This window comes from Theropithecus gelada, chromosome 17 (genome assembly GCF_003255815.1).
Source record: "Theropithecus gelada isolate Dixy chromosome 17, Tgel_1.0, whole genome shotgun sequence".
Lineage (NCBI taxonomy): Eukaryota > Metazoa > Chordata > Mammalia > Primates > Cercopithecidae > Theropithecus > Theropithecus gelada.
The window spans coordinates 14,749,731-14,777,356 of NC_037685.1; the positions used below are offsets into that span (position 1 = coordinate 14,749,731).

The 27,626-nt window shown below is 41.7% G+C and overlaps 2 protein-coding genes across 7 annotated transcripts in view; both read left to right on the top strand.

Annotated features, from left to right (window-relative positions):
* The first annotated feature begins 914 nt into the window (after positions 1 to 914).
* On the top strand, positions 915 to 2,868 carry LOC112611138 (protein-glutamate O-methyltransferase-like). The gene has a single exon (XM_025364838.1). The coding sequence runs from the start codon at positions 915 to 917 to the stop codon at positions 1,878 to 1,880; it is 966 nt and encodes a 321-aa protein (XP_025220623.1). The 3' UTR covers positions 1,881 to 2,868.
* Positions 2,869 to 3,750: 882 nt separating this feature from the next.
* LMO7 (LIM domain 7) overlaps positions 3,751 to 27,626 on the top strand; it is a 233,585-nt gene continuing 209,709 nt past the window's right edge. For 2 of the 6 annotated variants that reach the window (XM_025364176.1, XM_025364177.1), the window contains exon 1: positions 19,241 to 19,642. In XM_025364176.1, the coding sequence (XP_025219961.1) occupies positions 19,574 to 19,642 (69 nt within the window). In that variant the 5' untranslated portion in view covers positions 19,241 to 19,573. Of the gene's footprint in view, positions 3,942 to 5,342; positions 5,393 to 19,205; positions 19,643 to 27,626 lie in introns of those variants that run through there. The other 4 variants (XM_025364171.1, XM_025364175.1, XM_025364172.1 and 1 more) reach the window with 4 other exon arrangements.

Here is a 27,626-nt window from a genome sequence, read left to right on the forward strand (position 1 = left end):
TAGCCAGGATGGTCTTGATCTCCTGACCTCGTGATCTGCCCGCTTCGTCCTCCCAAAGTTCTGGGATCCACCGCACCTGGCCCCAAAAATATTTTCTTAAAAATTTAGTGAGAAAAGTGGCACTGTTATATTTTTGCAAACTCTCTTCAATATCTGGCTTAAGGAGGACAGTTGTGTTCTCTTACTGATAATGAATAAAGAGTGCTTCCCAGAATTGACAATTCAAGAAATCAGTGGTGATCTATGTCAAAATGATTTTGAGGATAGTAATTCGAGGACAAGGACCAAGTCTTTTGTATACCATTTTTTCCTCAGAGTCTAATACAGTCCTTGGCACATAGTAACGGTCAGATATTTGGTAGGTGACTAAACTATACTGCAGTGTGTTGAGAAGTGAACAGAAGATACGGATTCAGGAATTATAGAAACCTCCTTCATGGCACTTGGTTGAGAAAAGAAGAGAAATGAGGGGAATGAGGGTGCAGATTTCAGCAGAGGACTTTTTAAAATAATGTTTTCATGTGAGGAAAAAATATAAAAACCAATAGAGAGAAATTAAGAAAACAGGAAAGAAATGGAATAATTAGGAACCTAGGCTGGGGTAGGGTAGCAGGGCATTTCAAACATTAATGAGGATATGAGATTCCAGATCTTGTTGAAATGCAAATTCTGATTCAGCTGGTAGAGGTTGTGCATTTCTAACAAGCACCCAGATAATCTTAAGGCTGTTGGCCCCAGGGTTACACTTATAGTGATTTTCTAGAACCCAGTTGAGGAAGTGAATCTTGGGCAGGAGAAATACACACCTCTCACATTGAGTTTGGAGATCCAGCCCATCTGATATAACTTTTTAAGAGAGAAACATAATTTTCCAAATATCCAATTGATAACCTTACCCACTAAATGGCTGCATTATGAAAATTGCTTCACTTTCAATTATCCAGAGTCCACCAATCGATTACTTTGATGTATTTAAAGAATCAAAAGAGCAAAATTTCTATGAGTCACAGGAATCTGTCATTGCTTTATGTACTTACCTGCAACAATTGATAAAAACTATTGAAGACCTAGATGAAAATCAGCTGAAAGATGAGTTTTTTAAACTTCTGCAGATTTCACTGTGGGGAAATAAGTGTGATCTGTCTCTCTCAGGTGGAGAAAATAGTTCTCAGAAGACCGATGTACTAAATTCATTGGAAGACCTAAAACCTTTCATTTTATTGAATGATCTGGAACATCTTTGGTCATTGCTTAGCAATTGCAAGAAAACAAGAGAAAAAGCTTCTGTTACTAGAGTGTATATTGTTCTCGATAATTCTGGGTTTGAGCTTGTTACAGATTTAGTATTAGCCAACTTCTTGTTGTCCTCTGAACTGGCTACTGAGGTTCATTTTTATGGAAAAACAATTCCATGGTTTGTTTCTGATACTACTATACATGATTTTAATTGGTTAATTGAACAGGTAAAACATGGTAATCATAAGTGGATGTCCAAGTGTGGGGCTGACTGGGAAGAGTATGTTAAAATGGGTAAATGGGTTTACCACGATCATATATTTTGGACTCTGCCTCATGAGTTCTGTGCAATGCCTCAGGTTGCTCCCGACTTATATGCTGAACTACAGAAGGCACATTTAATTTTATTCAAGGGTGATTTGAATTACAGGAAGTTGACAGGTGACAGAAAATGGGAGTTTTCTGTTCCATTTCATCAGGCTGTGAATGGCTTCCATCCCGCACCCCTCTGTTCCGTAAGAACATTAAAAGCTGAAATTCAGGTTGGTCTGAAGCCTGGGCAAGGGGAACAGCTCATGGCCTCTGAGCCCTGCTGGTGGACCAGTGGAAAGTATGGAATATTTCAGTACGATGGTCCTCTTTGACTTGATTTAGGAGCTCTCAGTTGCATAGAAAGATCTGACGAGCACCTTTTCATCCCCAGAAAAGGAGCGTGTGAATTGAGTCACCTGGCGGCTGGCTCTGTACCCACTCTGGGAAGCTTGGCTTCTCCGTGCCCATCTACATGCACTGGATGATTTTTCTTTTTAACATTTTGCCCCACTACACTGTTTTGGGGATAGATGGGTTAAGCAAGTTACAGATAATTACATTTATATTGGAATTTTAGCAACTTTTTTTCAGGTTAAATACATCATTTCAAGTGCTTTTAATGTGTTTTTAATTGGCTAGGAAGCAAAAAATAAGCAAGTTCTGCTTTTAGTTAGTTAACCCTATTCTTTTCTTAAATAGTACACTGCATGGTATTTAATATTCCAGGAAGCATGGAATTTTATTTTGCTTGATTTTGGGCTCATGAAATAATAGCTCTGTGAAAATGCACATCTGAATGACTGTCTGTAAAGAGGCATTCCTTACAACTGTGATGTTTCCTCACATAAAAGTTACCTCATAAGTTAATTCTAACTTTTATTCTCCTTGAATTTTATTTCATTTCAATAGCTTGTTTCATTTGCACACCTTTGTATTTTGATTGATCTGTAGAATAGATGTTAGGAAACCCAGAACTGAACACAGTAAAATAAATGGTATTTTAAGAAATATAATATCTTTTATATTCTATTTATGATATCCATAATCAAATGAGATTATTTTACCACATAAGTGTTTTAAATAAATAGATTTTTAGTTTGCAGTTTTAGGAAAATGCTTTAGGTAGAAAAGGTTCTTACACATTGAATTTGGAGTACCACCAACAATGAATGAATTTATTTTTTATGTTCTTACACATTTTATTGGTCATTGTCACAGATACTAAATACTAAAAATTTCAGGTCATTTTGTTTTGAAACTGAAATTGGAAATCAATCTGGAAATGTTTTGTTGCACTAAAATAATAAAATGAGTTGTACTAAAAAAAAAAAAGAAAATTGCTTTACTTTGAAACTTCTGGTCTTGGTAATATAGAATGTCAGTGTTCTCACAGTGCTTGATTGAGAACATGATACTGAGATTATGGCATACAATATAGGGGCTGTACAAAAAGAAGACATTATTAGGATCTCTAACAATTATGTAAAAGTCATTGCTTCGTGGGTAGAGCTCAAACTTTGGTGTGAGACCTGGTTTTATTCTTGGCACTTACTCTGAGTGGTCTTGGGCAAATTAATACCTTAAGCAAAAAGATTCTCATGTAGATTTTATATGAGAATTATAAATGAAGTACATAAAGTCCAGCAGTCACAAATGGTATCTATTATTACCATCATCCTGACACTGCAATAAGCTATATTGAAAGTAGTCTCAAAGATTGTTTCATGAATCATCAGATTCACCTAATTTTCAAAAGAATTTAAATAAGGAGATGGAATGAATAGATTGCATTTTGTTTCCATGCACAGGGGAACCGTGCATATTTCTTCTGTGACTCGGAAATGGTTTAACTTTAAAAAATCCCAAAATAGCTGAAGTTAGCAGACATGCAATTTACCAAGGATGATTGGAATTTTGATCTTTCCTGTAATAATACTATACCCAAGCACACTGCTCATTAGGGAAACATTTTTATCTGAATCTTTCACTCTTGGGGGCAAAGAATGCTATTTTTCTTTTTGATAACTATGTTTATAGAATCTAAATCATCCTGAGCAATTATTTCAACATCTGAAGTTATTATTACCATTCATGTTTCATTTATAGCTATTTGAATTTTGATGAATTTCAATGTGGTGCTAGAGTGATAGGACAAGTTCAAATAAGTTCAATATATGGGTATGGTCTTAAGTTATTTTAATTTTTTATTACAACTGCTATGAAGAAAATTAGGATATGCCACATTTTCATGTTTTACAGTTGGATGTCCTATGATGTTCCCTTCCAGAGAACAGAGCTCGGAGCTCTGGAAATTTGGGGGCAACTGATATGTGCTCACGTCTGCATCTGTGTGGGTTGGCTGTATCTCAGGGACAGAATCTGCAGCAAAAAAGGTAATAATAGTTCCTTGAATACTTTTATATTATTACTTTGAAAGAACTAAGGCAGAGCATCTCCATTGGGCTTTTCTTCAGGAACACATGTAGGTGGAAAAGAGGTCAGTAGGAAGGCAAGAAGTAAATACTGCAACTGAGATAAAATTAAGTTAACTTTGTAGACTATCCCCAGGCATTTTCTTGTTTTTTCTCTTTTTTCTTTTAAAACTTTTGTGGGTACTTTGTAGGTGCAAATATGTATGGGGTACATGAGATATTGTGAGACAGGCATGGAATGCATAGTAGTCACATCATGGAAAATGGGGTATTCATCCCCCTCCCAGGCATTTTCAGCTTGAATTTTTGTTGTCAGTAACAACAAGACTGGAAATTTTTAACTCCCTCTTATCAATGTTGTAATCATTGTTGATCTCTTGCACTGGTAGAATATGCCTTGGTAGTAGAAAATATTATAACAGCATAAGACATGTTGTAGTTTCTAAGGTGCTTTCACATACAAGGTGGTAAGTACATGCAGAAACATCAACTGAGCTACTCAAAGCCACTGTAGGTTTGTGTGTCCAGTATTATTAAGTCCTGCTGGAATTTGTTTTGAAAAGTTTTTTCTCATAATTTTTCTAAATCTTGTAATTGTCTGTAAGTACTACCTTCATAAATAAAATGTTTCTACCCTGATGATGCCTTTAACTACTTTAAGAACTATAAGTCTAGAGCTCCTTTCAAGGGATCAAACCAGAAACGGATGCGTAGGGCAGGTGTCACACTGATTTACGACCACACTCCTAACCTGACATTAGATATATTCAGTAGATCTGGCAATAAGCATAGTACATACTAATGGGTCTTGATTTTCAATAATTTTGTTATGCATAGTAAAATTTTATGGTGTTTTACTGTGTTGGCTGAATATATCAGGATACCAACTGAAAGCAGATCTTAAAGTTAATAACTCCTGCTTTTTTGGTTTAGTATTCAATAAACTTCTCTTAGGCCACTAGGGCTTAATGAACAAAATACCTCTTTGGCAAATAATTTTGCAGGCACAAAATGTTACTATAAAATTATTTTGTTGAAGAAAGTAAAATGAAAGATTAATTTGACATTGCAGTTATTTAAAAAATGATATGAAATTCTTGCAAACCACTAGAAAAGCAAAAATAATTTTAAGTGTCTCTGAAATTTAAACTTAAAATATTGTTAGTTTTTTATTGGGCATATAATTGTGTTTGACTTTTTTGGGGTCCAGCATTTATTTATTTTGGCATCTCTACTAAATGGTATCATGCTTTGGAAACTCAGTAAAATATTTGTTGTTGCTCAATAAATATTTGTTGATTACTTTTTATTGTTTTTTCTGTAGTGGTTTTTTAACTTTCCTAGTCATGACTTTTTACACAGATATAATTTTGAGGACTGAACAAAATTCAGGAAGGACTATTCTCATTAAGGTAATATTTTTCTGTATTTTCTAAGGCAGAATCAGAAAGGCCAAAGCATTTTTTTTTTTTTTTTTGATACGGAGTCTTGCTCTGTTGCCCAGGGTGGAGTGCAGTGGTGTGATCTCGGCTCACTGCAACCTCTGCCTCTCGGGCTCAAGTGATTCTTGTGTCTCAGACTCCCCAGTAGCTGGGATTACAGGTGTATGCAACCACACCAGGCAAATTTTTGTACTTTAATAGAGATGGGGTTTCTCCATATTGGCCAGGCTGGTTTGGAACTCATGACCTCAAGTGATCTGCCCGCTTCAGTCTCCCAAAGTGCTGGGATTACAGGCATGAGCCACTGTGCCTGAACAAGCATTTAAAAAAAAATAATTAAATTGGGAATTTATTTTAGGTATCATCAAGTAAAATTTTTCTTGCAAAACAATGAAAACTTTGGCTGCTGAAATTTACCAATTTAGATTTGTTTTTAGAAATGTTATAGGGAGATAAAAATTACTGAAATCTGTGGTGTAACTAGGAATGCAACTTTGGAAGGTGACGTGATGGGTAATGCTGTTTTTCCCAGTCTGTTCTACTAGTGAGAGAATACAGTCAGTTTTTGATGCATAATAACCGGGTGTCTTTTGGGGTATTCCTAAATAGTCAACCTTTTGGAGTTACACCTCCTTTAATTTTCAAATAGAATGCTTTGAATGACCATCCCAGTCTTCCTCCAGGATCTTCATGGATTATCAAGAGTGTGCATATCTCCAGCCATCTCTGGTTCAATGGTTTGCTTCTGCTGAATTCTCAATTTCTGTTTCAGTCTCCTCGTCTATGACAGACAGTGATCCTTTCCAGGAAGCACTTTGCCTCTGGTTGGGCGTTGGCATACCTTCCAGGTGCCATAAGGTAGAGCTATGTATCCACCTTTACTGAAGGTTTCCACACTTCAGGAGAAGATTAGAGTACAGCAATGCTCACCACTACTGTAAACCTATATTTTGAATATAACTATTTCCAAAATCTAAGGCAAAAACAGACCGTTTGCAGCTTTATCCAGCTCCCTAGCCTCTCTGCTGTATGTCAAGGTCTGCCTGCTCTCATTTGTAGGAGAGAGCACCTTTCATAAATGTTTCATAGGGCCAATTTCCCCCTTACTTTAAGAATATTTTACTCACTACCCGAAGGACTTGTTTTCACTCTGGAACTTATTAGAACTTCATGTTCAGGGAAACCCCACCTGTATTAGTCTGTTTTCAAGCTGCTGATAAATACATACCTGAGACTGGGTAATTTATTATAGAAAGAGGTTTAACGGACTTACAGTGCCACGTGGCTGGGGAGGCCTCACCATCATGGTGGAAGGTGAAAGGTGTGTCTCACATGGCAGACAAGAGAAGAGAGCTTGTGCAGGGAAAGTCCTGTTTTTAAAACCATCATATCTTGTGAGACTTACTATCACGGGAAGAGCATGAGAGAGACCCACTCCCATGATTCAGTTACCTCTCACTAGGTTCCTCCTATGACACATGGGAATTGTGGGAGTTACGATTCAAGATAGGATTTGCGTGGAGACACAGCCAAACCATATCAACACCCTTAGACACAAGGATCCACACAGGGTTACATATTCTAGAGTCTGAGTTGTAGTAGAAGTGATGGGAACAGTGGTGAATATTTATAGCACAACAATATAGGATGGTGGTCGGCATGAGAAATGCCGCCTGTGTTGAGGTTTCTCAGCCAGTAGGAAGTAATCATGGCCTTTTTTATTCTTCCTGATTTCTTTTGGTCTTCTCTGAGTACCTTTTGAATAAAACACATTCACACAAGATCTCCCGAGGTCAAACAGTTATTCTCAAGTATTGGACAGTCTAAACACATATTAAGGGACAGAGAGATTTCTCTAAGGCAAATACGTCTAGCAAAGAATTTCTCTTTTCCACAATAAATTGCCTTTTATATTTTTGCAGTATTATTTGCCTTTCTCCTGATATTCTTCTGATTATCTAGACCATGCCCAGAGACCTATCTCCGCAGAAGCCAAATAGAGACTATGACCGCACTTTTTAAAATAACAGGAGCTGATAGCCCTTTAACTATGTAAAGGTCCAGCAGAAGATGTGTGTGTGTGTGTGCATGTGTGTGTGTGTGTGCGCGCGTGCATGTGTGTGGTTTTGATTCATATTAAAGTCTTAGGCAGCGCTTCCTCTGCAGTTGATTTTCTCAGTAAGCAGAAATGAAGCTGTAGATAGATGTCTTCTCCCTCTGTCCAGAGAAAACCCTAGGGTCACGGATTCGTTTTTTGTGGAATTTCAGTTACATGAGTTTGGAGTAGTTTGGCCTCACTGGTTTATTTCTGTCCACAAAGACCAGAGAGATTTATAGTATAGTGATGGATAGAACATTCCTAGTCCAAGAGCTTGGGAGAGACTGTGATGGTTTACCTCAGAGATCATGTGGTGGTGTTCATGATCCTTATGTGCATTCTAAACTGAACTTCATGTTCAGGGAAACTCCGTTACCTTGTTTCATAGGGAATCTTCTGATGGAGCTGGCTCCAAGGCTTCCGTTTTCTCCCATAATTATTTTCAACTCTTGAGGGAGTATAAGACCTGTCTTCATACAAATGAAGATTTCAAGGTCATGCTGAAGCTGCGAAGACCAGCCGAGAACTTCATTTCATAGCTGTTTGTAAGGTTTCTTCACACTGGGTAGAGGTGAGGGTGAGGTTCGCTTAAGATCACTGTGCTCTTCCAGTGGAGGCCCAGATAAACAATAATGGTAAACCTAGGAATACAACTTGGTCTCTTGTCTCCAGGCCAGTCAGTCTGTAGTCTTTAATCCTGTCCTTTAAAAAACGTTTTTGAAAATTTTATTGTGGTAAACATGAGACCTACTGTATTAGTCCATTTTCACACTGCTGATAAAGACATGCCTGAGACAGGGAAGAAAAAGAGGTTTATTGGGACTTATAGTTCCACATGGCTGGGGAGGCCTCAGAATCATGGCAGGAGGTGAAAGGTACTCCTTACGTGGTGACAGCAAGAGAAAATGAGGAAGAAGCAAAAGCAGAAACCCCTGATAAACCCATCAGATCTCATGAGACTTATTCACCATGATGAGAATAGCAGGGGAAAGACTGGCCCCCATGATTCAATTACCTCTCCCTGGGTCCCTCCCAGAACACATGGGAATTCTGGGAGATACAATTCAAGTTGAGATTTGGGTGGGGACACAGCCAAACCATATCATCTACCCTCTTAACACACACACGCACACACACACATAATTTTTTTGAGACAGGGTCTCACTCTGTCACCCAGGCTGGAGTGCAATGGCACAATCTCAGCTCACTATGACATCTACCTCCCAGGTTCAACCCATTCTCTCACCTCAGCCTCCCAAGTAGCTTGGACCAGAGTTGCACGTCACCATACCCGGCTAATTTTTGTATTGTTTGTAGAGACCAAGTTTCACCATGTTGCCCGGGCTGGTCTCAAACTCCTGAGCTCAAGCAATCCACCCACCTCAGCCTCTCAAAGTGCTGGGATTACAGGCATGAGCCACCACATTCAGCCAATATATTTTTAAGTGTACAATACATTACTGTTGACCATAGGTACTACCTTTTCCTTTTTGAAGCTAAAATATTACTGCTATCCACCTAGTAGTAATAGAATAGGGGAATGAAGGGGTTATTATAAAAATTGTAGTTTAAACTTTTATAGGAAGTATAAATTTCCTCTAATGTATGGGTTGTTTCATTTCTGAGTCCAATTTCAGAATGTAAACAAGAATTGCAATTACAATTCTAAAGTACAGATGGTCCCCAACTTACGATTTTTTGACTACGATGATGCAAAAGAGATACACATTTAGCCAAAACCGTACTTAAGAGTATCCATACAACTGTTCTTTCACTTTCAGTACAGTAGTCAATAAATTACATAAGATATTCAACAACTTGTTATAAAATAGGCTTTACATTAGATGATTTTGCCCAAATGTAGGCTAATGTACTTGTTGTGAGGATGTTTAAGGAAACTAGACTAAGCTATAATGTTTGGTAGGTTAAATATTTCACAATATTTTCAACTTATAATGGGTTTATCAGATGTAACCCCATCATAAGTTGAGGAGCATCTGTATTAATCATATAGTGCATACTGCGCTTAAATATTTTCCCCTGCCTTTTTAACAAAACAATTTGAACTGATAGTAAGGTTATTTATCTTATCAAATAAAGTTAATGAGAGATCAGGTAGAAATTCTTTACCAAAACATAAACACACACACACACACACATATAAATGTATTTTAGGGAAAACTGGACTTGACTATTTTTATCTTTGATTATCCCTACTAAAGATATCCTTCTAGGGAAAACACAGACTTTATTTTTTTTTCATTTCATGGGCTTCAGGAAGAGAAGCTTAGTAAACACATTCTCTCCTTCTTCGTTCCCAGACGCTGCAATAGTTTATTTTAAAGCTAATTCTAGGGTAAGTCCTTTTGATCTCACTGCTATCACTTAGAGAATTATAATGTGGTTTTGCAATTCTAGCTAGAATGGGGGACCTTTAAAAAAGGTCTTGGATTTATGTTAAATGATTTTAGTTCAATGACAGGAAACCCCTCTACTTGTTTAAAAAAAAAAAAAAAGAAAAAAAAGAAACCTCAAAAAAACAAAAAACAAAAAACCCTTAAGACCTTTATAGTAGGAAGAAAGCAACCAACTGCTTTTCAAATTATGGGGTTGGTCCCATGTTTTGAAAGTTACCATCTCAGTTGATCTCTTAATGAGATGTCTGTGTACATGAGACGAAGGTCGATAAGAACTCAAGGGCTTCTCATCTATCCCTTCTCAGTTAACAATCCAGTAGCTTCAGAAGACAAATTTATGATGCTTGCCTTCGTCCACTGTAGGATTCATCATCCTAAAGCTGCACTGGAAACTTCCTGGAGGTTTGTCTTCTTTTTGGAGGAGTGTTCTCGTATGGGATTCACTTTGTCTTTCTCCTTTTGCTTTCTGGTGCATACATGTTTTCCCTCTTATGTTCATTTCTTAATCATTATCTGTAACATTTTGGCTTCTTTGTTCTCTGGCTTTGATATCCAAATATAAAATTGAACCTTCCTGTCTGAATATCATTACGTAAGTACTGACAACATCACATCTTATTACTGACACTGAAGATGTATTTTTTGTGGGTACAAATGGGGTAGAGATGGGATAAGTATAATTATTACTAAATATATTTTTAATCTACCTTCTAGGAGTCTTTCTTTGTGTTAATAACTAAGCTGTCATATAAGCATGAGAAATACACACAAAATCCATATGTTGGTTATTTCTGAACTTATAAGGGTAGGCACCTTTTTGAATCATAACCAATCACAGTACAAAATTCAGTTCTTTTATTAGAAGAATTCTCACTGTATCTGTTTCCTCTTTCAATTATTTCCAGCCAACAGGACCTCTTCTTATAATCTTTGCCCAGGCACCATTCAGCCCCATCCCTTCTTCCTTTACAACACAGAGTAGCCTTTTGCTGCCCAATTCATCCTAACTCCTCTCTCCCACTACCCCACCACTTGCTGCAAGAAACTTGGGCCTAAGGTTCACTTTTATTGTAGAAAAGCATTTCCTGACAAAGCCAGTTTCTCTGTGTAGAATAGTTGTCCTCAACGGGGGGCTGATTTGCCCCCAGGGGACATTGGGCAGTGTCTGGAAACATTTTTGGTTATCACTTCTACAGGGATACTGCTGGTGTCTAGTGGGTAGGGGCCAGGGATCCTGCTAAACCTCCAAGATGCACAGGACAATCCCCATAACAAAGAATTATCTGACCCAGATTGTCAATTGTCTTTCTGTTGAGAGGCCCTGCTGTAAGGAAATTCTTGTATCAGTGGCACTAAGCAATGATATTTTCTATTCTGCTATTATCAATGCATTATTCTGTACATTAAGTTATAGGTTTTACATATACACATTCCAGATAATAAACAGTTGTTGAATACTAGATATATGTCAGGCACCAAGCCAGGTACTCTTAAATTGTTTATGGTTCAATGAGGAAAAGAGGCAATATAATACCTTGTGAAAGGGGCTATGATTGCATAATGAAGATATGTCTCACCTCGCTCAGGAGGATCTGCTAAGCTTTTTGAATTCTGAGAAGGAAGAGGCCTGAATTGAGCCTGGAAGAATAGGTAAGAGAAAGCAAGGCAAAGGGAGGGAGAGAAACACATTTCTGGAAAAGGGAGAAGCTCAGGTTAAGATGTGGTTAGAGAAGTGGGCAGGAGCAGATCCCGAAGGACACCACTTAATGGGCTGGCAACCATCAGATGGTTTTTAAAGGCCACTGGGAGTCCTTTAAAGAGAGGTTAATTGGGGCAGGAGTGGGGAGTGTGTTGGTGGTTTAAGAGTTAGATTTCATTGTGGTTTTGATTTGCATTTCTCTGATGGCTAGTGGTGATGAGCATTTTTTTCATGTGTCTGTTGGCTGCATAAATGTCTTCTTTTGAGAAGTGTCTGTTCATATCCGTTGCCAGTTAGACTGGTGATCATTAAAAAGTCAGGAGACAACAGGTGCTGGAGAGGATGTGGAGAAATAGGAACACTTTTACACTGTTGGTGGGACTGTAAACTAGTTCAACATTGTGGAAGACAGTGTGGCGATTCCTCAAGCATCTAGAACTAGAAACACCATTTGACCCAGCCATCCCATTACTGGTGATATACCCATAGGATTATAAATCATGCTGCTATAAAGACACATGCACACATATGTTTATTGCAGCACTATTCACAATAGCAAAGACTTGGAACCAACCCAAATGTCCATCAATGACAGACTGGATTAAGAAAATGTGGCACATATACACCATGGAATACTATACAGCCGTAAAAAAGGATGAGTTCATGTCCTTTGTAGGGACATGGATGCAGCTGGAAACCATCATTCTCAGCAAACTATCGCAAGAACAGAAAACCAAACACTGCATGTTCTCACTCATAGGTGGGAATTGAACAGTGAGAACACTTGGACACAGGAAGGGGAACATCATACACCAGGGCCTGTCGTGGGGTGAGGGGAGGGGGGAGGGACAGCATTAGGAGATATACCTAATGTAAATGACGAGTTAATGGGTGCGGCACACCAACATGGCACATGTATACATATGTGACAAACCTGAACGTTGTGCACATGTACCCTAGAACCTAAAGTATAATAAAAAAAATTAAAAAGAGTTAGATTTCAAGAAGGTCATTACTGTTTCTGAAATCTAACTGAGAGCTAATGAGAGACTGAACTAAGGTAGTATTAATAGAATTGACAAGACTGGGAATGGGGTTGGCATTGGGATGAAACACGAAAAAGTCGTGCATGACCCTCAAATTTTAGGCCTGGTGCCATTTACCAAGTCAGGAAAGGCAGGAGGGGATTGAGGGTTGTGGGGGATGAGGTAGAAGTCAAATTTGGACATACTGTCATCCCTCAGAATTTGGGGGAATTTGTTCTAGGACCCCCTGTTCATACCACAACCCACACATTCTCAAGTCCCTCATATAAAATGATGTAGTATTTGCATAAAACCTGCACAGTCCTCCCATATACTTTAAATCATCTTTAGATTACTTAATACAATACCTAATACAGTGTAAATACTATGTAAACAGTTATACTGTATTTTTTAACATTTGTGTTCTTTTTAATTGTCGTATTGTTATTTTTCATTGTTTTCCCCACTCCATACCCCCTAGATCTCACAGTTGGTTGAATCTGCAGATGTAGAACCTGCAGATATGGAAAGCCAATTTTGTTTTTGTGTCATACAGATTTTCTTATTTATAAAAGTAATATACATGTCTTTTGTAAAAACACTTGGAAAAGAGAGAGAGGTACAAAATCTCCACTCGGAAATAGCCACTGTTGGTGGCTGGGCACAGTGGCTCACGCCTGTAATCCCAGCACTTTGTTAGGCTGAGGCGGGTGGATTGCTTGAGTTCAGGAATTTGCAATCAGTCTGAGTAACATGATGAAACACCGTCTCTACAAAAAATACAAAAATTACCCAGGCGTGGTGGCATGTACCTGTAGTCCCAGGTACTCGGAAGGCTGAGGTGGGAGGATCACTTGAGCTCGGGAAGCTGAGGTTGATGAGTGCCACTGCATTCCAGCCTGGGTGACAGAGTGAGACCCTGTCTTAAAAAACAAAACAAAACAAACAGAAAAGAAATAGCCACTGTCAAAAGTTCAGTGATGTTTCTCCCAAATTGTTTTATGTGGCCAAAATTAAACATTTAAAAAATACAAACCCAAACTAACCCAAACTAAGGTGCTTTATACACTTCTCTCCTTTCTTTCCTTTCCTTTCCTTCCTTTCCTTTCCTTTCTTTCTTTCTTTCCTTCTCTTTCTTCTTCTTCTTCTTCTTCTTTTTTTTTTTTTTTTTGTATTTTTAGTAGAGACGGGGTTTCGCCATGTTGGCCCGGCTGGTTTCAAACTCCTAACCTCAGGTGATCCACCTGCCTCAGCCTTCCAAAGTGTTGGGATTACAGTCATGAGCCACCATGTCCAGCCTGCCTTTTTTCACTTTGCAATATATTTTAACTCTTTCCTGTGCCACTGAATGTCCTTTTACATTTTTTTTTTCTTTTTTTGAGACAGAATCTCTCTGGTGCCCAGGCTGGAGTGCAGTGGTGCGATCTCAGCTCACTGCAACCTCTGCTTTTTGGGTTCAAGCAATTCTTGTGCCTCAGCCTGCCAAGTGGTTGGGATTACAGGCGTGTGCCAGTATGCCCAGCTAATTTGTGTATTTTTAGTAGAGATGGGGTTTCACCATGTTGCCCAGGCTGGTCTTGAACTGCCGAGCTTGAGCAATCCACCCGCCTTGGCCTCCCAAAGTGCTGGGATTATAGGTGTGAGCCACCGCACTTGGCCTCTTTTTACATTCTTAATGACTGCACAATATCTCACTCTATGGAGGAACCATAATTTACTCCACCATCTCTATTGTTAGGGGTTTTGGTAGCTTTGGGATTCTCATTCTTAACAAGTCATGCTTGATGCCATCACAGGTTGAGTCCTCAGAAGCTGACAGAAATGGCATTGGAGGTGTAAGATATTAACTAGGGCTAGATCCCTGTGAACGGAAGAGGGAAGGTGCAGGTGTGGGCGAGGGAGAAGGTGAACTGTGGTGCAGTCCTGCAGCCTCAGCAGACCCCAGGGTCTACTGTAAAGGCCTATGAGTGTTGTCCCATTGGGTGGAAATGGCTAGGCTTTTATAATCTTGTCATTCACTGACCAGATGAGGGCTGTCCTGGGAGGGGAAGGACCTCAGGTGAGGCTGCACTCTGCAGCTGAGGTCAACTCTGAAGGGGCTGATAGCTAGGGGTATCTGTTGACCACATTCTCCAAGGCTGAGCAGCAAGTCCTCCTGTGAAGCAAGTCCTCCTATGACACTCCTATGGGGCATCTCTGTGTCTAATACCATTACCTCATTCTGTGCATCTATGTTTGCTCAGGTCCTTGGTATATATTCCAAGAAGTGGAATTGCTGGGACAGAGTGTGGGCATTTGAAAAACTTTTTATATTTATTGCCAAGTGACCTTCCAGAAAGATTGTACCTCTTTCTCCCATCAAGAGTTAATCACTAATGCATCAATCTATGACAATTGTACTGTCTTACATTTTTAAATATTGAAAGGTATCTCAAATTCCTTTGGAAAATAAATACAAATTTTGATGTTTTGTTGTTGTGAATTTCATTTCAAACTCCTAAGGCAGGTGCTGTACTTTTCTCTGTAGAGCTGTATAAATCTTTCCAGAAGGGCAAAACATTCTAATGACTGATATTAGGAGGCAAAGAATTATATTTAGGTATTCTGAGTTGCAAACTTTCAACATTAAAGAGGCCAAGCAGTGACTGGTGCCTGAGCCGACTTGAAACAGGATTTGCAAAATCCTCCAGCCTTTCCATATAACTATTTGAACAAATACATGAAATTCCCATTTTGTAGGAAAAATGTGACACACTGTTAGAAAGAGAGACCAAAGGGAAATAACCTTCAACCTTCATTTATTGAGCGTCTATTCTAAGCAATGCCTTGGGCTTTTATATCCACCATCATATTTAATTCTCACAACAATCCTTTGAAGTATTATCACATTATTCAGATGAAGAAATGGAAACTTAGTGATTCTGGTAGCTTGCTAATATTGTAAGGCATTCAGATCCCCAAGGCTGTGCACTTCTTAACATTCTGGGCTGCCGCCCCCAAAGCTAGTTACACAGCAGGGGCTTTAAATAGTGTAATGTATGTATATATTAACTCTAAGAATAATAATCCTTGTGAAGCTTGCAGAATGTCCTACTGGACTGAATAGTGCATAGGATTCAGCATCTAGAATTTTAAAATTTTGTATCACTTATAACATCTAGCACATATGAGGTATTCACTAATTACGTAAAAGGTTTTTTTTTGTTTGTTTGTTTGTTTGTTTGTTTTTTTTGAGATGGAGTCTTACTCTGTTGCCCAGGCTGGATGGAGTACAGTGCCACGGTCTCGGCTCACTGCAACCTCCGCCCTCCCAGGTTCAAGCGATTCTCCTGCCTCAGCCTCCCAAGTAGCTGGGATTACAGGTGGCTACCACCATGCCCGGCTAATTTTTTTGTATTTTTAGTAGAGACAGGGTTTTACCATGTTGGCCAGGCTGGTCGTGAACTCCTGACTTGGTGATCTGCCCGCCTCGGCCTCCCAAAGTCCTGGGATTACAGGCGTGAGCCACTGTGCCTCGCCGCACTTAAAAGTTTTTGAATAGCCAACAAGAGAGAAATATCTTCCCAGTTTCTTTCATCGTTCCCTTTTCTTTTGGGGTTCGGCCTGATCAGGGCGTAGCCAAGAGGCGAAGAGATGGTTCAGTCAGTGGCCTGCCTTTCAGCAGGAACAGTTGTATTCCTGAAGATTGCTTGTCAGCTTTTTAAAACAGACCCACAGACTAGAGATAGTGCCAGCAAAAAGTGGCTGAACAAAAATGAACCTAACAAAAACCATCACCCCAATCCGGAAGAATGTGGGTGGTGAACTGTTTACTCAGAAGAAAGAGGTTCCAATCTAGCTTTTAGAGCTAACTTCCAGAGCACAGGAAGTACAGAGAGAAGAGAAATATGTTGAAGACACCACAAAGAAGTCTAAGATAAATCCAGAAGACAGTCTGGTTTTTTCAACAAGGCACTGTCATTCCAAAAAAAGGGGGAGTGTGGAGGAGGAGGAGTCTCTTCTGGGTTAAAAAAGATGCACTCGAATGCAATGGGTAGTCATGGATTGGATCCTGGTCTGAGTAAGTCAGCTGTAAAAGACATTTCTGGGTCAGTTGGAAGAATTTGATATGAGTTGATAATTATTGTTAGTTTTAGTTAGGTGTGAAAATAGCATTATGTTTATGTAGGAAAGTGTCTTTTTTTCTTTTCTTTTTTTCTTTTTTGAGATGGAGTTGCGCTCTGTCACCAGGCTGGAGTGCAGTGGTGTGATCTTGGCTTACTGCAACCTCTGACTCCCTGGTTCAAGCGATTCTCCTGCCTCAGCCTCCCGAGTACCACCACCACGTCCAGTTAACTTTTTTTTTTTGTATTTTTAGTAGAGATAGGTTTCACCATGTTGGCCACGATGGTCTCGAACTCCTGACCTCGTGATCCGCCCACCTTGGCCTCCCAAAGTGGGAAAGTGTCCTTTTAAAATTGATATGTATATGGTACCATATAGGAGTGAAATTTCCTATCTTTACTTTAAAACTCTCCACCAGGTGTGATGGCTTAGCACTTTGGGAGGCCAAGGTGGGAGGACTGCTTGAGGTCAGAGTTTGAGACCATCCTGGACAACATAGTGACACCCTTCTCTCTACAAAAAAACACAGAAATTAGCTGGGTGTGGTGACACTTGCCTGTAGTCGCAGTTACTTGGGAGGCTGAGGCAGGAGGATCGCTTGAGTCCACGAGTTCAAGGTCACGGCGAGCTATGATGGTGCCACTGCACTCCAACCTAGGCAACAGAGCTGTCTCTTAAAAAACTTAAAGAGCAAACAAGAACAGGGGGGTGCGGGGGCTCACGCCTGTAATCCCAGCACTTTGGGAGGCCGAGGCGGGTGCATGAGGTCAGGAGATCGAGGGTATCCTGGCTAACACGGTGAAACCCCGTCTCTACTAAAAAAGTACGGTGGCGGGCGCCTGCAGCCCCAGCTACTCGGCAGGCTGAGGCAGGAGAATGGCGTCAACCCGGGAGGCAGAGCTTGCAGTGAGCCGATATAGCGCCACTGTACTCTAGCCTGGGCGACAGAGCGAGACTCCTTCCCCAAACAAACAAACACACACACACTTTGGGAGGCCGAGGTGGGTGGATCACCTGAGGTCAGGAGTTCGAGACCAGTCTGGCCAACATGGTGAAACGCCATCTCTACTAAAAATAAAAAAACTAGCCGGGCATGGTGGTGGGCACCTGTAATCCCAGATACTCGGGAGGCTAAGGCAGGAGAATTGCTTGAACCCAGGAGACAGAGGTTGCAGTGGGCCGACACGGTGCCACTGCACTCCAGCCTGAGAGACAGAGTGAGACTCCGTCTCAAAAAACAAAAACAAGTAAATACAATTTTAAAAATCAAAAAATAAAACCCTCCAGCAGAAAAGGTGATAAATAAGGCAAAAGGCAAATAGTTGTTAAATACAGACGCTAGGTTTTAGGTAGTATTCCACTAGTCTCTGCTCTATATCTAATGTTTTTCTTCATAAAAAGTAAACAACCAGAAAAATAAGAACAAGGGTTTGCTTTAGTTTCAGCAGAGTACAAACTGGTCTTTATCTTCCTCCAAAGATGAAGCCATCAACCTGTGGCCTGGATAGTGCCTCAGGAGCGCGGAGTGAGGGCCCAGGTTGCTCAGACAGCTGAGTAGACTCCTTTGTGGAGACCTGATTTGAGCACTGGTGTGAAAAGGACCCACGCAAACCGACCCGTGCGCCTCCTGCCCCGCGGCCCTGCACACCCACCCAGGGCCGCTACGGATACCGCATAACCTGCCACTTCGCTGTCCCCTGAGTATCCTTAAACCACGAATGGTGGGAGTTTTGACGCTCAGCGCGAGGGCGATCATCAAACAGCCTAAACTGGGCTGAGCGGGCGGGAAGTGGGGAATGCAAGGAACTCTCCCGCTCGCTCGAACCCTCAGCGGCGAGCCGTGGTGGAGGGGCAGGGACCCTCCTTCCACCGCACCCACCTGGAAGTCGGGCGGAGCGGGGGCAGGACTCCGCCGTGGGGAAGCGGCCGCACGTGCCAAGGCCACGACCCTGCTCTGCAGCCTGGAGGGCCGGGCCGCCGCTGGGGGCGGGAGCGTGGGAGGGGAGGGTGCGCACCTGGCGGCGGGGCTGGATCGCTGCGGGAGAGCGGGTAGCGGGCTCTGCTGGCCCGGGCTCAGGTGAGGGAGGCGGGCCGCGCTCCCCAGCGGGGGAAGTTTCTTGGCCGGGAAAGGTACAATTGTGTGCAGCTATTCTTGGTATGTCAAGCGGGCCGGGCGGCCGCGAGCAGGGAGGGCGCAGCTCTCAGTGGCCCGGGAGAGGGCAGCGGCCAGGCGGGAGGGTGCGGGAAGGATGCGTGCAGGGCGGCGCGTCCCTTCGGGGCGCGGGCCGCGGCCCTTGGCGGACGGTGGCATCTCCCGGACCAGACAGTCTGACCGCAGAGGCGGCAGCGGCCGGGAGCCCCGGGGAGCCACGGGAGGGGCGGACGGAAGCGGCGACTCGGCCGGCCCCGGGCTGGCGGTGGGGTGGGCCGGGGCGGGGCCACCGCGGGGAGGACGGCGGCGGCGCTGCGACTTTTGAAGTCCAAACTGTCGTCGGGGCTGGTGCCGCGCGCTGCCTCCGGGCGCCCGCTTCGCCTCCCGCGTCCTGCCTGGCTGCCCGGGTCCCCGCGGACCTTGGGTCGCTTTCGGGAGTTTAGAGAAAGCCAAGTCTTCACGTTCTTGTAGGTTGGAGACCTTAACGAATTGCACAGCGCAACAAAGGGAACGAGAACCCGGGCGCCTTCGCAACCGGAGCGGAAGCCGGAGTTGGCTGCGGCCCGCGTGCCCTCCCTGTCCGTGGGGCCCAGACGCGTGGGGACACCCCCGCCCCTCCACGCATCCACTGAGTCTCTCCCTCTCTTGTCCTAGCCATGGAAGGGCTGGAGGAGGCAGAGGCCAACTGCTCCGTCGCGTTCGCCGAGGCTCAGAGATGGGTGGAGGTGAGTGCCTTTCACTGCTCTCCCTTCCGCAGGTTGTTGACTGCCTCGGGGCGGTCGTCGCGAGGTGACTGCAGCCCCGGTCACTCTGCACTTTAGCTTCCTCGGCGATCCAGCCGGCGCGAAGAAGCTGGTTTGCTTGTCCACTTTTGGGGACTTTGCGGGTTCTGCCGCTCCTGCATCTTCATGTCCAGCTTAAATTAGCGCTGCCCTAACTCCTGGCCCCTGACGGTGTCACTGGCTTCCTAGGGCAGAGGTGGGCGCTCGCCCGCCGGGTGTCTGCACCGCGCGTCCGGGAGGAGCAGCGCGGTCGGCCCTGGCTCGCCTGGGGCGTCTCTGCTGGGCACAGCCCAGAGCGCGCGGTGCAGAGCTGGGCCAGGGCTCTCGGGTGCATTCCCTCGGAGTGCCTAGAAGTGGGGATGCTCACCTTATACCTGAGAAGCCAGTGTATTCAGTGTGGAGGGGGGAGTGGAAAGGAAGGGTGGGTGGGAGGGCAGGTGTAGGAGGTAACACACGAAGGCCCACCTGGAAGGGTGATTTCTCTGGGGCCGCATCCAAGCCCAGGGGGTAGGGGCGGGACATGTGCTTTTTCATTTTCAGCTTTGATGAGACTGAGATTCTACGGTCACTCACTGAAGAGTTGTTACCCTCCCAGCTGTGTCTCACAGACAAGATCTTCCATACCCTTCTTTCCCCCTGAAAAAGAGCGGGTCTCTTCATTAACGCCTTGGGGCTACATTTATCTGTAGAAGGTTAACATCAGGACTTCTAGCTGTTATTCTACCGGACGCTTTTAAAACGAGGCAAAAGTCTTCTAAGCAGATGTGAATCAGGAACCACTGCTGAAAATTGGGGCGTGCACCAGCCCTGCAGTCATTTAGGAGTTATTGATGCCACGTGCTGGTTTAGTTAACGTATTTAAAACTTTGAATTAGGCTTAAAGATTATTCCACGGAAAAAAGAACATGTTTAAGAATTCTAAAGCGAACAGTAATTGAAAATAATTTATTTTTCCTTAAAGAAATACACGTATGTGTGTGGAAAGAAAGAATAAACTTTAAACGTTACATTTCTTACGCTAAATAAAGGAATGTGAAATGTGAGTAGCATTACCCACGGGACAGTAGGGAGGTCTAAGGAATGAGCTTTTAGTGTCTTTTTAGATTGAAACTTTGGTCTGAAGGTGACTTAGAAAGATGTGAAGGGAGGGGCATGGGAAGTTGAGAGAAGAATAAACACTGTATTTTGAATTGAAATGAGAGTGGAAAAATTCCAGCAATCTAGTTAAGAGAAATAACTTCCCTCATTCATAAACTTGGAAAAGCCAAGACTTCCAACTGTAATTTTCCATTAGCAGTGTGTGTTCTGCGTAATTTTGGAAAACAAACTTGCCATTTTGTGTTTGAGTGTTGGGGATTGAGGGAGGGAGAAGGGGAGACATGGGGACATGTTTTGGCCATACATGGCTTCTGTGTGGAGTTTGCATCTGCGTGCTTTGTATTTGCTTCAGGAAACGTGAATACGAATGATTTCACACGCTTCCCTTTTTTTACTATGCACATTTTGGAAAACGATGAATTCCTTTTTTGTCCCTGCTTGCTCATAATTATGTAGGTTTTCTCCAAGAAATTTGTATATAGTGAACAGGGGAAAAGTGTATTGTGATAAAAGATATCATTGCGCATAGTACATGTGGTCTGTATTCACTCTCATCGCAGTCTAGGTAAAGGTGTTTATCAGCAATGATTTGGCACCTCTATAAGGTATTTTGTTCATCGTTAGAGCTGGATCTTCCTAAAGGTACTGTCATATCCTTTTAATATAGTTAATGAAATTAAAATTATTATTTTTTTCATCCCACTTGGAGCAAGGCAGTATGTTTGTCTTCATTGTGTGTATATGAGTAATTTACACGTTCAGATACTTTTAGTATACCCTGGGCATTTGAAATGACCACAGTGTGCTCACTGTTAGGGCTATTTTGTTTCTCCAGTGTCCACGTTTCTCTCTCTTGTCAGCTTTGCCTTTGCCACCAAAGCACATATTTTAAAATACTGTTCTGGCCAAAAGAAGCAGGATGAATGACTCTGTCATTGCCGCAACCTCTTTAAGAACCCCTAATTTGAAGATAAAAGGTTGATTCAAATGTGTATTTGTAAAGTATTATTTCTCTGGCTTGCTGATATTCGTGCTACATTTTGCCCTATTCCTTTACACATTACTGAAATATAGGAGGGTTTTTAAATGTATATATTGTATATATATGTACATAAATACATATGTATTATATATTCTATATGTATTACATATAATCTGCTACTTTTATTCGCAACTGCAGCTTTGAATACCCCAAAGTCAACTCCAATAACCTTGTAAAGTTTTGAATGGTGACTGGACTCCATGTCAGCATTCCCTTGCCATTTCCATTTTCTATCTGTGATTTTTAGTAGCTAATGTCTTATTCTCATAACCAAAGTTTATTTTTTAGAGTGGAGGAGAAAGAGTGAGGTAAGAGCTGGTGGTTATTCTGCCAATTATTATCATTTTATGAATCTTGTTTTTATTTATTTCAAATTGCACTTATAACACTTGAGTATACATAAAAACTGGTTTGTCTACTCATGCCAATTTTGCAATTCAAAACAAATGTAGGAAAGCTACCCTTTAAGATAGCTCAACATAATGATATTGGATTATTACGTGGTTGGAAAGGCTGTTTGAAACATTAATAATGTAGCAGGGCTGGTTTATGATTAAACACTAGTTTAAAACCAAGTAATGGTTTGAAGGCAAAGGCAGAGGGGAAGCTTGAATCTAACAAGGCTACGCAGTGGCTGATGAAGTGGTAGAAAATACAGCCTGGACTCTAATTTTAGGCCTCTTCTGCAGTACCTTTTAATTTTCTATGCCTGATAGTTGCCATTGTCTCTCTGTTTTGGGTCGTCTGAAAGCCATGTGGTAAACAGACAAAATACTAATGAGATTGAAACTGGGGTATGTAGCACTTTGCATTGGCTGGTCACGGTTTTCTAGTCTGTAAGTTAATGTTGCTATCTAGGTTGAGGTTCAAATACAATAGTAATTTTTATGGCTGGAGCAGAACAGGCTAACTTAATTCACCACCTTTCTGCTCACCTGCCCTTCCTGTTATCTCTGGATTGGATTTGTTCGGTATTGTTGTCACCCTGTAAAGGATGTCAACCTGAGCTCATTGCCAAGTCTGGCACTAGAATATGAGTCCTTCCTCGCTTCTAATTGGTCTGTTTCTCCACCTGCCCCAAGTTTTATACTTCTGGAATGTGCTGTTCACCACCTTTTAACTTTTTTTGACTTTGGTGCTAATGGAAGTATTTTTAGTAATTATATATAATTTCAATCAACAGATATTAAGACACTATGGTAAATATTTGTTAAAAATTGTAGTGTTACAAAGCAATTCTTACACTAGCTGCTGCAGCTAAAATCATTTTAAAGGGTTGCATGTGAAGGACTTGTACTCTGAGTCTTCCAGTGATTTTAGCTGCAGCAGCTAGCGTAAGAATTGCTTTGTAACACTACAATTTTTAACAAGTATTTACCGTAGTGATTACAAGTGTGAGCCACTGCACCTGGTCTGGGCTCTGATATTTAAATCCTGTAGGTCTCAGGTTTTTCCTCTTAATCTCCCCTGGTGGTTGTGCCAGTTAAATGGATGCTGGTGGTAGAGCAACAAATGCTCCCTAATCCGTTGCTTGTGTTTCTTCTTGCACAGAATGCAGTTTTGTCACCTCCGCGTTTTTGTATGGATGGAATACTTGTTATTCCTTGTAACCTAGTGAAACACCTCTTCATTCTTCCATACTTGGGCTAAAATCAACCTTTATGTGAAGCCTTCCTGAAATCGCCAAACCTCCAGCCTCATGCATTCCTTTCTCTCCTGTCTTACATAAATCTCTCTTTTTGCATTTTGTGGTTCTATTCGTTTTTCTATATTAGTCTATGAGCTAACTGAGGGCAGGAATCGTATCTTATTTATTGCTTGAGTGTTTGGCACGGTGCCTGCTAAATGCTTGTTGAATAAAAGTATGAATAAAGTCGTAACCTTAACAACATTACAAAATAGGATTTTAAGGACCAGAACTCATTTCTTCTTCCAGTGGAAACTTGCCTCAGTGTCTTAAGCTTTATTGGTTGTAGTTGTTTGGTTGGGACGTGCTACAGGATGTGTCTTCATCTGCATGCCAGTGTGTACTTGTCTATTTACTCAGCATTTCCTCTTCTACCTCAACCCTCTTCCTGAGTCACCTTACTCTACTGTCCTCCACTTGATGATTTCCCTCACGGGGACTTACATTTATCATCTCAAAAATACCTACTATGTGCCTACTGTGTGCCAGGCACTTGCCGGGATTATAGATTCAGTCACCAAATTCTTAGCCCTTACCTGGACCTTCAAAGAGAGGCAGCCCCCATGAGAAGCAGATGCACAGACAAACCCAGCAGTGCCGTCAGATAATAAAGTTCATCCGGTGCGTTGTGATGGCATTGGCAGCCCAAGTCCACCTGGTGAGTCAGGGCAGGCGCACAGAGAAGGCAGCATTTGAGCCGAGGCTGCAGTGGGGCTAACCCATCTGTGCACTAGGCTGGAGCATTTTGGCCTTTTTTAACTTGTCGTGTGTGAAATCTTAAAGTTGCATACAGCATAGCTTCCAGACATTGCTCAGAGTAATTTATTCTTACTGAAGTACCGTACTGAGATAACATTTTACTTACAGTGAAATGTACTGATTTTAAGTATACCATTGTAGGAGTTTTGTCAGACCTATATGCCCAAGTCACCAGAACCCAGTCAAGATACAGAATGCTTTTTATCACTCAAGAGAGTTTCTTCCAGAGAGCACATGAATCTCCATTCCTTTGGTAAGCGTCCACTCTTTGATTTCTAGCACTATGGATTTCTCAAGGTAGGTTTGAATGGCCAAGAAATGTCTTAATACCTATTTGTTTCTTTTTTCCTCTCACTTTTTTCTTTTACTTTTGTTTTCTGAGACAGGAGCTCACTCTGTTGCCCAGTCTGGAGTAGAGTGGTGTGATCTTGGCTCACTGCAACCTTCGCCTCCTGGGTTCAAGTGATTCTCCTGCCTTAGCCTCCTGAGTAGCTGGGACTACAGGTGTGCATCACCATGCCTGGCTAATTTTTGTATTTTTTTTTTTTTTTTTTGGTAGAGACAGGGTTTCACTGTATTGCCCAGGCTGGTCTCAAACTCCTGGCCTCAAGTGATCTGCCAGCCTTGGTCTCCCAAAGTGCTGGGATTACAGGGCATGAGCCACCACACCTGGCCCCATTTTTTTCTTTATGCAGTGTTTTATGCTTTCTTGAACACAGTATCTTTACATGGGAAATAAGAAAGGATCCTAGAAAAGAGAAGGGGTGGCAAGAGATGAGGGAGCTCATGAAATCCTCTTGGGAAGGAACTGATTTACACAAATAGGAACCAGGGCAGGAATGCCGTTAGAATAGCCTGACTCCAGGAAGTGTAAACAGAATGTCAAAGTATTTCCTGATGAACTGGGAGGGTTCCAGTGCAGTGTCAGTCATTCTGGATTCTTGCAATGTACTGATGCACTGAAAGCTAGAAATGGACTTATTTCATAAAGTGAGGAAAAATGCAAAGAACTTGTACCTTTAATAAAACAGGGTGTCAGCCAGACATGGTGGCTCATGCCTGTAATCCCAGCACTTTGGGAGGCTGAGGAAGGAGGATGGCTTGAGGCCAGGAGTTTAAGACCAGCCTGGTCAACATAGCAAGACCCCATTTCTACCAAAAAAATAAAAAATAAAAAATAAAAAAAAAAGGTGGCACACACCTGCATTCTTGGCTGCTTGGGAGGCTGAGGTGGAAGGATAGCCTGAGTCTGGGCAGTCGAGGTTGTGGTGAGCCATGAATGTGCCACTGCACTCCAGCCTGGGTGACAGAGTAAGACTCTGTCTCAAATAAATAAATGAATAAATAAATAAATAAATAAATAAATATTCTTGAACCAGTTAGAGAAGTGGACCCACTGGGTGAAAAAGAGCGAATGACTGATTTATGGTTCTTGATACACATGATCAAGATACTCTCTGCAACCTTTGTGGCAGTTTGCAGAATGAGCAGGGGTTGAGGGCACCATTTTCTCCATATTCTGGCCCAAATTAGAAATTGTTATTTGTATTTTCCCTCTAAGTGAACAGATGAAAGACACATTGTCCTATCTTTTTTATCAGATTATTAGTGATATTAAACATTTATGTAACAAATGACCCATTGGATTTCCTCCAATGAGGAAAGATGAAGCCGAGAAAAGGAGGGTTCTGTTTCCTCTTAAGCCACAAAAGGCTCAACAAAGTCACAGTTGGCCCTTGTGAAGAAGCCTTGAAACCTTGGTGTTTCTTAAGCCATTTGTAAAGCACAAATCCTTAAAGCTTCTCCTAGGCTTAGAGAAAAGAGGAATGGTGTCCTGGATTGGACCACAGGGAGTATGCCGATTTATTCAATCTGCGTTGGTTCTTGTCTTTTGGTGCATTGCTCTAACTCTCTTTCTGTCTGGATGCCAAGAGTGCTTTGGGTAGTGAGGGACTGCTGTTGATACTAAACATCCCATTCACTTTCCCCTTCCTGTTAAGATTGCTTCTCAACATACCAGCATTTGAGTTATAGAAACATACTAGCTTTGTGAATGCTAGTTAAGAAAAGCAAAGCAACATCAACATATTTGCCCAATTCTTTTAGTGTGGAAGAAATACACCTTGCAAGTGAACTCGTTCTTCTAGTTAGCATCTGCAGATTGAGTTGTTTATGTTGTTCCTGTTCCCCAGAGTTCCTGACAGAATGTTTCCAAGTACTTGTTGAATGAATGAACGTTTTGTATCCAATCAAAAGGTTGGCCTATTTAATTGATGTTTCCAGATCTCCTTAAGCCTGTTAACTATCAAAAATGTGTTAGAGCTGGAGGAAATGATAAATTATGCATGCCTGTACTTTTTAGTTTCAGAAGGTATTAAATAATGATTGGTTGTATTTCTTTGAAAACATGTTTGATGTAGTCAGGGCTCTTAATAAGGCTAATAGCTGTCATATATGCACAACTTTGAAACAGAGGTTTAACACATTCAACCTGTGGCTTTGCTTAAAGAGATGGACAATAGCAAATTCCACTCTGATGAATTACAGCACAGTCCCATGAACGGCCTTTCCAAAGATTTTGAAATACCCCAGTAGTATGCTCAAAGATTGGTTCTCATTCCTGGGTACAGAATGCTCAGTTTGGTGCTTGAGTGCATTTTTATGTTGGTATACAGCACTAGACCTTCTGTCTGTCTTCAAGCATAATGGGGATTGTCATGTAGGAGAGATTAGGAAATTTTTGTATGGACTCAGGGCAGAACTGGTAATAACTGGTCACAGTGAGACTTTTGACTCAGTTTTTTGAAGATCTTTCTATGAATGTAGCAGTGCCCTACACTAGACGAGCTGACTTGAATAGCTAGTTACCTACTAGTGAAGTGTGTGTGTGTGTGTGTGTGTGTGTTTTACAAGAGAAGCTGAATAAATGACAATTAAAGCAGCTAGTATTCTTGAGTTTCTACCACATGCATGACATGTGGCAAGTGCATTATACCTACATACCTTGTGATGAAGGACTATTCTTACCTGAAGATGTTCTTTTCCACTGAGGGAAAAGAGAGGTGAGAGGTAAAATAATTTAGTCAAGGAAACACTAGAAGTAGTAAATGCTGACTGAGGATTCGAATGCCCACAGCCTGCCCTCTTAGTCATTATATACTTTGCTGCCTGGGAGGGGCGCTGGCCAGGTAGTTCATCATTGTTCAGGAATTTAGAATCAGAAAAGAATGGGCTCTCTTCCTTGTTCCACCCAAAGCTGTAAGATTAGCTATTTTTTTATACATGACAAATCCTATACAACTTCCGCTCACCAGCACAAGTTCTTTCTTGTGATGTTGGTG